Genomic DNA, 13,870 nt, shown 5'->3' with positions numbered 1-13,870 from the left:
CTGGAGCCTTGCAACCTGCCAGGCACTACTATGCTAAAGCACCTGAATGCTTCTTCTCAGTTAACCCTCATAGCAACCCTAAGAAATTGGCATAATTATTACCCCCATTTTACAGAAGTTGAAATTGAGGCTCAGAGAACTTAAAGTCACACAGCTAAGAAATGACTGGATCAAATCTCTTCATATAATTTTCCACCTTAGGAAAGAGTTTCTTAACCAGGTGTCCATAGATGTGCTTCAGTGGGGAGAGTCGTGAATGCCATAAAACTTTATGCAAAGTGTGAGTGCAGGCAGGCAGTTATTTTGCGGAAGCAGTTTCACAGGTTTCATCGGATACTTAAATGTTTGAACATATTTGACTCCACGTCTCCAACCCTTCCTCCTTCCAGTCATCCTTCCATCCACCTCCGAGAGCCATTTGATCAATTTCATGAAGCACCTGCCTTGTGCCGGGTCTAGCGCGGCACCCATGGCTTCTCTGGCCTCCACAACACGTAATGTTTCAGATAATGCAAGCTGAGGTGCTCTGGAATGTCATTCCCACCTCCCTGGATCTGGGTAATTCAGAAGGGCTTTGCTGCCAATGTCTGGGCTGCGTAGGTGGCTGCACTCTGTCTGAACTCATCTCAGCCCCTGGTGGAGACTCTTCCAACGCTGGAGCATGAAGGGGAAACACTTGAGGCAGTGCAGTGGTCAGGACATAAAGGGCAGAGCCTGTGTCCTGGCTTCCCCTGCATCCCCTGCAGCCCACATCAGCCCCACTCCCTCAAGGGGCGTGATCAGCCTCGACAGATGAGGCCATGCTTGATGCATGAGGACATGGCCCAGGAGAGGCGCTTCCCACGCCCAAGTCCTATTCCAAGGTCTTTTCTTGCTCCTGGGAAGATGGGGAAGAAGGCGCTTGCAAAGGAGACCCAAAGGGGAAACTGAGGAATGGAGTTAGCATTTTCTGAGCCAGGACTGTGTTCCAGCCGGGGAAACCCTGTGCCGGGTGCTTTTGCAACCATGACCGCTTTCAGCTTCACCCTGCCACTGACATTGGTGGGATGGTTCCTCTTGCAGATGTGCAGAGAGTGAGGTGTTCAAAGGTCAAATAACATGCTCAAGGTCACAAAACAAACCCCACATGTGAAACCTGAAGCTCTATCTACTTCCCTGCCCTCTGGAGAGCTCTTCCTCCCCCTCCCCCTCCCCTCCCCTCCCCTCCCCTCCCCCTCCCCTCCCCCCTCCCCTCCCCCGCCCCTCCCTCTACCCTCCCCCTCCCCCCTCCCCCCTCCTCCCCGCTCTCCTCCTCCTCCTCCTTAAGACATCACCGGTAGTTTGCAAACAATTATCCTACCTGGCTTCTCTGAGCATCCCCCACCACCTTATCCCATACTAACCTGCCCCCTCCCGATTGCAGTTTGTAATGATGAGAGCATCTGGTTGTCTTCAGCCCTAGATCACCAGCTCCCTGAGGGGCAGGGACTCTTGCCTCTTCTTGTTCGTTACTGATCCATGCCTGGATCAGTAATAGTGCCTGGCAGGTAGACGGTGCTTAATAAATATATGTTGAATGAATGAATGAATAACTAAATGAGCCCCAGAGCAAATAATAATAAATGACATTTGCAGAGTGCTTTACAGAGAGTTAAAACACTTTCCCTTTACTTTATGCAACCCAATCCTCACGCCAGCCCTTGAAGGGGGCCTGTTCACGTTTTACAGATGAAGCAGCCCAGGCCAAATTCACATGTAGGAAGAGAAGTGGGATTTGATCCCAGGTCTAAAGGATGGGGCCCTTTCCCTGCCCTGAGTGACCTCAGTGTGAGTATCTGTGGAACACTTAGGACATCCTGGGCCAGGCTGAGCTGTGCTGGAGGGGGACAGGGAAAGAGAGTGTATGCTTTGCTTTCTAACAGCTCACAGTCTATTCGAGGAGGCCAGACATGCATGTGGAACGTTTGGGAAATGGTACAAGACAGCAGCTAGCAGAGTGCTGAACTGCACATAATCAGGTGCCAACCACTTTCCCTTCCTTAACTATCTGAGTCTTTTAATACCAGATGGGGACCCTGAGAATAGATTTCCTCTGAAATAGATGAAGAGCAAAGATGGAAGCCAAGGGGAAGGCTGTGACTTACTCATTTTCACACGGTTCTAGCCCGGCACGATGTCCGGCCCTCAGCAGTCCACCCTCCCTAACCGGCCACACTAAGTGCCGGACACCTACTCAGGGCCTCGCACACATGACCTCACCACTCTTCATGGCAGTACTGCAAGGTAGGTACTAATGCAGTCCACAGAAGGGGAACGTAGGGTTCAGAGGAAGGACTCATCAGGCCCAAAGTCACACAGCTAATGAGGGACAAAATCGGGATTTGAACCCAGATCTAGCAGCTCCCCAGATTCACGCTCTTAATCTGACACTGCTGCCTGTGTGTGTGGTGGGAACTCAGCAAACTGCCCTTGTCCGCAAGGATGGGAAGAGACATGGCTGAGGGAGCAGTGAGGAGAGAGGGAAGCAAGGAACACAGCTTGTGTGTTTCGTAAACAGACAAGCACGTGCCTGCTTCAACAGGATCTCTGCGGGTCTCTGACAATCTCACCCTTTCCCCCCTAAGCACCCTCCCAGGGGTTAGCACCCTCGTAAGGAGTCCTATATGGGTGCTTATGTCAGAAGAAAGGCAAGGTCTTGCCTCCAGAGACTTCTGAGGGCACGCACAGGCCCTGTGAGTGCGTATGTATATGCTCAGGCTGCTATAACAAGATGCCACAGACTGGGTGGCTTAAACAACAGAAATCTATTTTCTCACACTTCTGGAGACCAGAAGTCCAAGATCAAGGTGAGGTGCCAGCAGGATTGGCGTCCGGGGAAAGCTCTCCCCCGGGGTTGTAGATGGCTGCCTTCTCCATGCTGTGTGTGCACATGGTCTTTCGTTGATCACACGGTGGTGGTGGGAGTGGGGGTCCTCTGATATCTGTCCGTATAAGATCATTAAGGACACTAATCTCATGGGGTCAGGGCCCCGCACTTATGACCTCGTTTAAACTTTAATTACTTTCTTAAAGGCTCCATCTCCAAATATAGCCACTCTGGAGGTTAGGCCTCCAACATATGAATTTGGGAAGTACACAAACATTTCGCCCATAACAGGGTGAACGAGGGAGTGGTCAGAGCCAGAGACAGTGCATGAGCTGGCTCACCTTCCAGGGTAGAGGGAGTCACAGCCATTGAAACCCACGTTGGTTGGGACTGGCAAGATCACCTAAGTGAGTACACTACATCAGGACAGCAGGACAAATGGTCCCTACAGCCAGGTGAGTGATGGGAGGCTCCCTCTCTCTCCATGTAGTTCTCTCTTGCAAGTCTCCAAGAGGCAGGGATCCAGGCTGTTGTTTTCTTCTTCTCTTGTCCCTCACACTTGTCGTGTATTCCTACTTAGACACATTCTTTGTGAGCATCTCATGGGTGATGTCTGCTGCATTGTACTGTGTGTGTGTGTGTGTGTGTGTGTGTGTGTGTGTATTTATCTGTAGATAATACCTACCACACAGGACATCATCAGGAATAAATGAGCTCTTATGCATGTATAATAAATATCTGGTCCATGGTAGGTGTATGAATGAACAAGTATTTGTTGAATGAATGAATCTTCACTTGGGAGAGTGTGCTTCTTCCTTTGAAAGGCAAGGATGATCTGGTAATCATCAGTTGTTACTTACTAATTGGGTCACTGAGCAAAGAAAATTATTAGTTCATTCCTTCCTTCATTCATTTATTGAACATAGACTGACTGCACCCCTGTCAGAAACCAAGGGTTAAGCAGACCGTGTAGAGCTAAATCAGTAGCAGTCCCTGCTCCTAAAGACCTTGCAGTCCAGAGGGAGAGACAGACAGGGAAGGGGACAATGAGAACCAAGGTAGTGAGTGCTCTGATGGGAAAGAGTCCCCAAGTGCCATAGGAACCCCAAGGGGGATACCACTGGGGCCCAGAGAGGGACTCTTGGAGAAACTGACACCTGAAGCAGATCTTCAAGGGTGAGCTCAGTTTGTCAGATGGAGAAAGGGTTGAGGGACATTCTAGGCAGAGGGAACAGCCCTGAAGCACAACCATGGAGGGCACACTGGGGACTAGTGAGGGTCTGTGTGGCTAGAGCCCCAAAGAGAGCAGGGGGCTTGGGAAATGAAGCCAGACCACTAAAGGGCCTCATAATTCATGCTCAGCAGTTTGAACTTTGTCTCGGTGACTTCACTTTATTCCCACTGCTCAGATACAGCCAGTTGTGAACTCCTCTAGATGACCTTACTATTTCTATCTGTATAATGGAGCAATTCATCTGCTTCTTCAGAGGGCCTTGGGGGTGGAGGAAATGAGAGAATGGCATCCTAGCCTTTTGTAAACTCTCAAGTGCCGGTCCTGGTCACTCAGGTAGTGTGGAGCTGAGCAGAGGCCTGAAGGTGAAATGGCTTGGTGCTCCGTCCAGAGATTTTTGAGAAAACTGGGGGCTGTACCATCACCGTCTTCCTAGCAAAGATCCCTCTGTTCCTTAAGTCCTGGCCATCCTAGTGGGTCCTGTTGTGACCCCAGGCTTCAGCCCCACCCCCACTCTTCTTCCCCAGCAAGGAGGGCGGGAGGGAGGCAGGGCCGGCCCCTACCTGTCCTGCTCCATCATCCGGGATTCCAGGCCTCATGGACACAGATAAGCCCTGAATTGGCAGTTGGGAGAGCTGAGGCTTTAAATCTGGTGGGACCCAGAGGAGAGCTCCTCAGCTCAGTGGCCCACAGTATCCTCATCTGCCAACAGGAGTGTCCCCAGCACGTGATGACAGAGACCTGGGCTCCAAGTTCTAATCCCCTATCCTGGCTGGGTAACTTCAGACAAATTTCTTGCCCTCGGTAAGCCTCAGTTTCTCTCTGTGGTGATAATTAGACACGACCTGACTAATAATCACAGGGTGTGGGTGATGTGAGCTATATAGCAACAGGCCATGCGAATGAAAGGGATGGGTGTTGTTAAGTGCACCTTCCCTGTTGCACCAAATAGGACAGGTGCTGGGATTTGAGAAAGCATGAAGTGCTGAACAGGTGAATAAACCTAGTCAGGGTCCCTGGCCAAGATGCAGACCACCTGTGTCCCGCAGCATGGCGGCTAATGGGCTGGAACGAGGGGAAGCTCTGTATCCTTGGGGTAGGACTGTATGCCTGTATGGCTTCGAGTCAGTGTGAACATGGGTGACTGTGATGCTCTTTTGCACTGAACGTGTGTGTGTCTGCATACCTGCGTGTTTGTGTGTCTATGTCTTGTGTGGAGTCCTAGGGATGCACCTGTGGGTGTTATGGACTATGAGTCTGTGTGTACAACAGCAACATCTGTGTGGACTTGTGGAACCTGTGCACATATGTTTGTGTGATTATGTGTATGAGGCCGTATGTCGGGAAACCCTATGACCTGCAAACACTGCTTATAGTGGGGGACCCAGGCAGCTCAGACCTGGAGGGAGGGCAGCTCCTCCTCAGGCTTCCGGGGAGCAAAGCTTGCATTTCAGCACCACCTGGGGGCTGAGGAGAATCCAAACGAGTAGACCCAAACTTTGGCTTTTTGCATGAGAAGTCAAGATAGGGTTTGGGGTCCTGCCCCCTAACGATAGCTTGTAAGTTCTTGGGGGTCAAGGAGGGAGAAGGATGAAGGAGGGAGAGAGGGAAGAAACAAAAGAGAGTAAGGAAGCGTCCAAAGGGGCCGAGGGCTCCTTTCCCCTTCCCAATTCCCTGTCATTCAAAGGTGGCCCCGGTGCTGGAGGAGCAGGAAGGCACCTTCCTCCTAAGACATCCCATGCCGTGGGTGGAGCAGACTTTGCCCCACCCCATAAAGATTTCCCTTGAAGTAAAATGAAACAACGCACCCCACGCAGGGACACATACACACGTTCTCCCGGGAAGCAGTCAGCTGCCCCCTGAGCCCCACCCATCGGCCAGGCGTCCGCGCCGCGCGCCCCTCGTGCGCCCCCGCCCCGCCCCGCCCCTCCGGGGTTAACCGCCGGCCGCTCTCCGCGCGCCTCAGACTCGCCTCGAGCGCGGCAGGCAGACAGGCAGGCGCGCGCGGCTCCGCTCCACGCCGTCCCCGCTCTGTTCATTCATGATTGGTACTCGGCCCCCCGAGACCCAGCCCGAGCGCCGGGAGGGGAGCCGAGCGTGCGGCAGGAGGGGCGGGCGAGCGCGGCTCCCGCAGCGCACGCGGCGCTGGCTCAGGAGCCTCGGCCGGGCGGGCGCGCCGGCCCGGTGGTGTCCAGCGCCAGGCAGGCTTCGGGGCATCGTCCTCGGTCCTCGGCGAGGGAAGCGGCCGGTCCCGGGTCCGAGGGCTCGCCGGGAGCGGCTAGCCCTGTGAGTCAGTGCATGTGCAGGGCTGAAGAAGGAAAGAAAAGGCTCCCAGCGCCCCAGCCCCACGCTCGCTGAATACCAAGCTGCGGCGAGCTGCCGGGGGCTTTTTTTTCCTCCTCTAATTCGGAGTAGAAGATCCACACTGATTTCCTTCCAGTGGAGGGGAGGGGCAGGGCCGGAGGTCCCAAGTCGCACACAAGTCTTCGCTGCCATGGGGGCCGTCATGGGCACCTTCTCGTCTCTGCAAACCAAACAAAGACGACCCTCGAAAGGTAAGCCACCTCCTTCTTCCTTTTGTTCCCCTGGCTGGGTTTGGGGGTGCTCGGTGCTGGGTTGGGGTGTGCCACCTCCCCCCCTTGGCCCGGACCCCCCCTCCCCATGAGGAGTGGGTTCAGGTTCCTGTATCCAAAGGAGTAAGAAACCGGCGGGAGGATTGGTGTGAATAACCGTGAGCTGGCAGAGGAGGGACCCAGAGTGGGCTCCGGCCTCAGGGGCCACGGAACCTCTCCGGGGCACCAGGTGCCAGGACCCTACTCCTGGAGGAATCTCTAGGCACAGAAGGCAGAGACAAATTCACAGGTGGGAGGTGGGGACGAAATTGTCTGAGTGTAAATGTTGGGAAGCTCTTCCCGCTCCCATGACCGTCGGTGTTCGTGCGACTGCGGGCATCCAGCGAGGGTGCTCACATACTCACTCACTGCCGCCCCCAGGCGGCGATGCTGTGCAGACCTGGGGGTCCCTCATCAGGGAGAGAGTGCTTTCTGCAAGCCAAAAGGAATCAGCTGCTGGCAGCTGGTAAAACTCTCAGGGCCCGCGTCCTGGTGGCTTTAGGGAGTTGGGAGCCAGGGCATCACAGGAGGGTGCTGCCATGCTCTGGGAACTGCTGGAGAGCCCAGAGCACTGTCAAGGTCTGGTGAAGAGGTGAGCTAACATCAGAGATTAGAAAGCATAATATCCCTGGGTCCCTTCTGCCTGGACTGCAGCTGAGATAAGCCTAATCTCACCAGTGGGACAGTCATGAAACGCGTCCATGTGAAGTGGGGGGAAACGTGTTGCACCGCGGGGGACTGTGCAGGCCTCCTATCCAGCTGTTTGAAAGTTGCTTGTTGGAATAAAGACACTGGATGCAGTTAGGAAAAAGAATATGATGGGTTTGGTTTGTTTGGTTTTTATGCTCAAATACTATTGTGAGTGGTAGAAGGATTTTAAGTGACCTGACAGTTAAACCTTTAAGTTCTGCCATTGGGGCCCAGGTTCTGGTGACAGGTGAGGTTGCAGTTCCTACGCCTTACGCTGGCTAGTGATTACATCAGCGTTAGGATAATGGTGGACCTCAGGGTGCACAATGAGTGCACTCTCAGGACTTGGTTGGTCTTCCCTGATTCAGTAGGAAAGTCTGCATCGCAGAGATAGCTCCCCATGAATAACTTGTCGTTGAGGGATCTCGACATCTGGCCCAGTCCCCAGAGACATCAGGCTGGCTGAATACTGAGGAATAAGATCTCTGGGTGAAATTCTCAGGTGATGAAGCTGGGTTGGCATTCAGAGCCTAGAACATGGGAAGAGGCTTCGACCCATTTGTGCAGCTGCATTGTACATCCTCGTGGCAGGGAAGAGACTGGGTGCCATTTTACCAGTCCCAGGCAGGACAGGTCTGCAAGCCTTGGCCCAGGACCTTGACATTAAGAGCCCCACTTCTCACGGATCCTCAGATACTGCTTGACTGGGGACAAAGTTCAGCAGCAAATCCTGGTCTCCTTCCCCACCATCTGACCACCATGAGGTCCCAGAGGTCAGGGGACTGTGGGGGTAAGAAACTCAGGGATTTGTTTTAATATATTTTCAATGCCTGTGGCACTCCTGGGAGGCAGCTAGGTGTCACAGAAAGATCTTGGACCCTAGAGTCCAACAGATTCTGGGTGCAAATCTCAGCTCCATCGCTCCTTCCTTATGTGACCTCAGGCAGATCCCTTCACCTGTCTAAGCCTCAGTTTCTTATCCATAACATGGACAGGATACTATCTCCTGGCAGGAAACAGGGTGTGGAGGGAGTAGAGAGAGGGAGGACCCTGCCTCATCTACTGTGTCGGCTGCAGCTACCAGGGAGGGACCCAGAGGAGATTGCTGAAAGATGCCAAGATCAACTGAACGATGGATATGGAGTTCCTCACCTAGGGCTGGGCAAAGATTATGAGCTGAGACATTACTCAGACGTTACTGTCTACCATTCCCTTTTCCTACACAAAACTGCAGGCCACCCCAGATGGATTCCCAAAGGATTCCAAGAGGCCAGAGCTCTTTGCTTCTCTCTCCTAGGAGTCTAAGAAAAGAGAGGAGGGGGCACAGCATTCAGCGAGCCCCTACTGTGTGCCTGACACGGTGCTAGGTGCTTTATCTGCTCATTCTCACTTAACTCTCCCAACAACACTTGTTTGAAGCTCATTGTGGGTCCAGGGCTAGTGGATGGGCTGCCATGACAAGCTGCCCGGAGCCTGGGGTGTCTGGTCAGCCCCATTTGCACAAAGCCACACCACACTGGCTGGAATTGTCCAGGGCTCCAGCTACGTACATTCCCCCAGGCCTTTGTCCTGGAGCAGAGTCTTATCTTCCTGGCTAGCTCAGTGGAATGCTGATCAGCAGAAGACCCTTTCTGCAGAGAAAAGTGGCTTGGAAACTGGCTGGAAAGGCTAGTGATCAAGGATCACTTCCTGGTCAGGTCCCTTCCCCCATGGAGACCTAGGTTTCACCTTTGTAAAAGGCGGAAGTTACATTAGACATTTTCTCAGGTTCCATCCAGTTCTCAAATTTGAAGATTTCTATTGCTGATGCTCTTACCAGAGCTGCCACTATGATGTCTGAGACACCAGCCTCAGATCTAATTGCAAACAGTCAGAAGAGAGTGGTGGAGATTTTCAACTCGGGAATCGGTGTCCCTGCTGGGTTCAAATCCAGGCTCTACCACTTACTAGCTGTATGACTAAGCCTTATTTTCCTCAACTAGAAAACAGGGACAGTAGTAGTTACCATCTTAAAATAGCTGTTGTGCTGTGTGGATTTCAGGGATAATGCAAATCAAATGCTTAGCACGAGCTCTGTTACATGATAAGTAGTCAGCAAATTTTAACTACTATTCAATTTATGGCTCTAGTGTTTAGGGCTTCCAAATGCCTAGAGTAAGCCATCCTGGAAGTAGTCCATGCCTGTTGGAATCCTAACAGCTTAGTTCTGGAGCGTTTCTTCTGCTGTGTCCAGGAAACTAGGACCCAAACCTCACGTGCTCAGATGCTGGTCCTGTTGCTGCAGCCCCTGCTGACCTCTGCTTTGTGGCTGGTCCTGAAAACATTGTATCTTGTTTAACAAATACCCTGCATGTTTTGAAAATATAATTTGGAATCACATACATATAAAGCTCCACATGATTTAGTGGCGAGGGACATGCCTAGCCCAACCTGGGTGTTCAGGGAGAGCTTCCAGAAGGCAACAGAAATCTAAAGTAATTTAAGGGCTACATCACTGAATAAAAAAGTTTTAAATTAATTTCCTATCCTTCCCTCTGTTTGGGACCTTTGTTTGTCGTTAAGTAAGAATGAGAAAAGTCCTGCTTCAGGGATTCAGCCTCTGCATCCCAGTCCCAGGTAGGGTTTCTGGCTCCAACAGTTTTGTATGTGTTTATCATACGAAGGACACGGCTCTGGGCTTAAAGGGTCGCGATGTCAGGGGTGATCAGATGAGGATCACGCAGGTGCAGTGGCTGGGCCTGTGTGAGGGGCAGGGGGGTGAGAGAATTTAGGGAGAACGTCACTAGCCCAAGGGCATCTCAGTGGAAATTTGCCTATAAGCAAATAAGCCTACTTTGCAGGGGCGGCTGGGTTATCAATCCTCCGTGACCGAGGGAAAGCATTCAGAACCTTCAGGAAGGGCTGAGCTTGGGATCTCCAGAGTGTTCATTGAATAGATGAGCCAACAAAATCTCACAGCTTTTCGATGCTTTTTCCAAGGCTACATGGCAAGTTAGAGACAAATATGGGACTGGCCCCCTCACTCCTAGACCAGTGAGCATCTCGGAACCTTAGAGACCTTATGGAAGCACAATATTCCTGATGAGGCCAGGTTTGGGGTTTATTGCTCCGGGCAGCATGTTCAACCGGGAAAAATCTGGGAGACCAATGGGAGGCAGCCAGGCGTAGAGAAGCAGTAGCCCTGCCGTCACACTGTCCTGGGCTCAAGGGACCTTTGGCAAGTCATTTCACCTTGGAAATGTCAGTGTTCTTATGTCTAAAAGAGGAATACTGATTTACAGAGGTGTTCATGCCCTGAGCATTACCCGTTTCTGCATCTTTGTCCATCCTTTTAACTCTGTATTACCCTTCCCCCCATTTCCTTGTCTAACAGTTAAAATTCTACCCACATTCCAAGACCTCACTCAGCTATTTCCCCATTCAGGAAGGCTCCCCCAGGCCCTGGAAAGAAGCAACTTCTCCTATCTAAATTCCTTAATCTTTTAAGGTGTACATTCTCATGACTCTCAAGTCATGCTTTGAATTAGGCAACTGATGGAGGTGTTGACCCCTCACCCCATCCCCAGAGCGTCAGCTTCTCAGGGGAGCTACTCTGAATCATCCTTCATAGTCCCCGGCTTGGTTCCTTGCACACAGTAGGTACTCCATAAATCTTTTCTGGAGGAACTTATAAATAATGGACTGCTTGGCCACTTTCTGTTATTTCCTGGAATTGCAGACCCTGAAGGAAAAGTTAGCTGCCCACTGGAATTTCAGTTACCAGCCCTCTGCCTGGAATGAATTCTTTTCTTTGGTCTGCTGGCTCTGAATTGGCTCTGTCCACAGAATGTACTGAGTCTGTTTACCATTAAGCAGGCAAGTGCTGAGAACACTGCTCCTGCGCCCCAGCCCCCTGAGAGTCACACAAGTACAGGGAGACCATTCCCAGTGCCAGGCACAGTTCCGGTCCCTCCGTCCCAGAAGGAAGTCAAGGAAGCTCAAAGCGAATGGGGAGGGGGAGATGGTAAAGACTGAAAGATGGAAGTGAAAGGACTACTGCTTGAGGTTTTTTTGGCCTGATCCCTGGGAAAGGATCGTGTCTTGGACTTCTTTATATGCCTAGAAGGGCTTTGCTTAATAAATGGTTTGTAAATGTACAAATGAGCAAGTGAATACGTACATTAGCCAGTGAGTGAAAGAATGAATGATTGAATGAATGAGGGGATAAATAAATGAGTGCATGAATGAGGAAGCAGATGAATGACAGAAGGAATGGTTGAAGAAAAGAGTGCATGAATGAATGAATGAATCCATAAATTAATGAATGATTAATGAAGTCCCAGAAAGGCTATGATAGGAAGCTGTCCTTGCATGAAGAGCATTGATAGTCATGCTGCCCAAATCCTGGATCTAAGCCCCTCACCGTGAAACTTGGAAGGAGTCAGTGGTACAGGAGGCCCTGGTACAGATAATTAATAGTAAACTTACAACTAGTGCTTCATGAAGAGCTGAAAATTATAAGTTCAGTCAAGAAGAGTTCTGGTAATTTTTTGGATACCTGTAGGTGTGTGGTATGTTTGGGGAAGGTGGGAAGATGGAAAAGTATCTCTAGGCTCTCACTCTTTTGTTGATTCATTCAAAAAACTAAAGTGAGGACCGACCCTCAATGCCCTCCCTTGTATTTCAGGTTCCCCTTTGTCTTGTCTGGGTGAGATCAAGAATCTGTGTATCTGTCCACTCAGTTATTTGTTCACTAAGTAATCCCGTAAGTGTCCTTTAACTTTGCTTCCCTGATGTTGTTTCTACCCAAGATCCCCCTTGGCTTCCCCACTCTCCCTCCACTTCCACCTCCCAAGGCGAACTCCTGCACACCCTTCAAGACCTCAATCAATGTCACCTCCTCCCAAGCTCTTGTGGGCAGAGCACATTTCTCCCTCCCCTGCTCCCCTACAGCTGTTGCTCCTTCCCTTGGCTCCAGTCCCGAACAATATGTGATTATGGATTTACGCATTCGTCTCTCTGACTAGCTCTCAGGGAATGAGTCTTATTCCAGGGCCTCTGTCAAGGCCTGATGCTGATGGATGTTGTCTGCATGGAGATAAGGATGGATAGACCAGGTTGTGAGTTCTTGATGGCTCCAAGGAGTGTAGGAATGTGGCCTCGCAAATGAGAAATCCGGGTCCGCTCATGGGGAGAAGTGCTGCAAAGTACTGCATAATGGCCCTGGAGCTGATGTTCCCATTCATCAGGCAGAGGACGAGCAGTATTGGGGAGCGGGGGGAGAGAAAGAGAGATAAAGAGAGATAGTGTGTGTGTGTGTGTGTGTGTGTGTGTGTGTGTGTGTGAGAGAGAGAGAGAGAGAGAGAGACAGAGACAGAGAGAGCGAGAGAGAGAGAGACAGAGAGAGAGAGAGAGAGACTGAGAGAGTCCTGAGACTTTCAGACAACTTGACTTATCTTTAAATGCTTCCCCTCCCTCCAGGTAGTGTTTTAAATAGGTCACCTTTAGGGAGTAGCTGTGATCAGTTGTGCTGTCACTAGAGTCCCATACCCCTAGCCGTGGGAGCAGAGCATTGGATTCATTCTTCTTATTCCAGGCCAAACTGAAAGCTTCCCTGGGGCAGTTGGGGGATGGGGGGTGGCAGTGGGAGCTACAGTCAAATCAGAGAGTTAGGAATAGGGTGTGCAATGGTTAGGACCACTGGGTTAAAGTGAGAGACTTGGGTTCAAACTCCGACTCCGTGACTTCTTAGCTGAACCTCTCCGAGCCTCCGTTTCCTCCTGTCTAAAATGAGGGCAGTCATGGTGTCTCCCTCATCTCCTTTATAGGGCTGTGGAAGGGGCCCAGGAGGTAGTGAGCACAGTGGGTCACAGCAGGTGAGATGATCCTAGCAGCTCGGGGCAGTAGTGGCTTTGCCGCTGCCTTTTGTCCCATCTCAGGGCAGGTCCCTTCCTCCTCTGTTGCTCCCTCTGCAGTGTGACTGGGTAGTCCTTGGTGATCTCTGTGCCTTCGAGCTGTGGCCTCTGAGTCCACCCCGTGGGCCCCAGAGCCATCACAGCTATGGCCACTGGAATCCCAAGCAGTTTCTCCGGTGACTTCTGTGGGAAGCCGTCAGTGTCAGATGATGATGAAATTCCCAACGGTGAGATAGGAGAACATGGCTCATCTGCAGGGTTAATAATAATAGTAATAGCTAACGTTGACCTGGCCTCGCTCTGTGCCAGGCACCTTGCTCTGCCCTTTTCCTGTGTTATTTTATTAACCTCCTCCCAGCCCTGGAGAACAGACCCTATTACAGTTTCCATTTTGCAGATGAAGAAACTGAGGTTCCAAGAAGGGCAGTGCTTTGCCCAGAGTCTCACAGCGTACGGATAGCAGGACCTGGTTCTGGCTGATCCCAGAGCCTGAGCTTTTAAGCTCACCAGCCTCCTCCCCTCCTGGCCTCCCCTCGAGGAAGAACAGCCAAAACAGGGTGTGTGGAGGTGGGGGAGAAGGCATCCAGGGATAGACAAA

General features: G+C 51.4%; 1 protein-coding gene across 3 annotated transcripts in view; it reads left to right on the top strand.

The window, feature by feature from the left end:
• The first annotated feature begins 6,053 nt into the window (after nucleotides 1-6,053).
• Nucleotides 6,054-13,870, top strand: part of KCNIP1 (potassium voltage-gated channel interacting protein 1) — a 222,035-nt gene continuing 214,218 nt past the window's right edge. For all 3 annotated transcript variants that reach the window (XM_082456587.1, XM_082456588.1, XM_082456586.1), the window contains exon 1: nucleotides 6,054-6,631. In XM_082456587.1, coding sequence (XP_082312713.1) covers nucleotides 6,571-6,631 — 61 coding nt within the window. In that variant the 5' untranslated portion in view covers nucleotides 6,054-6,570. The remainder of the gene's footprint in view (nucleotides 6,632-13,870) is intronic.

The sequence above is a fragment of the Balaenoptera physalus genome (genome assembly GCF_965194825.1).
Source record: "Balaenoptera physalus genome assembly, chromosome: 3".
In the NCBI taxonomy this organism is placed as follows: domain Eukaryota; kingdom Metazoa; phylum Chordata; class Mammalia; order Artiodactyla; family Balaenopteridae; genus Balaenoptera; species Balaenoptera physalus.
Note: the sequence above shows the minus strand (reverse complement) of the source record. Positions and strands in the feature narration are given on the sequence as shown.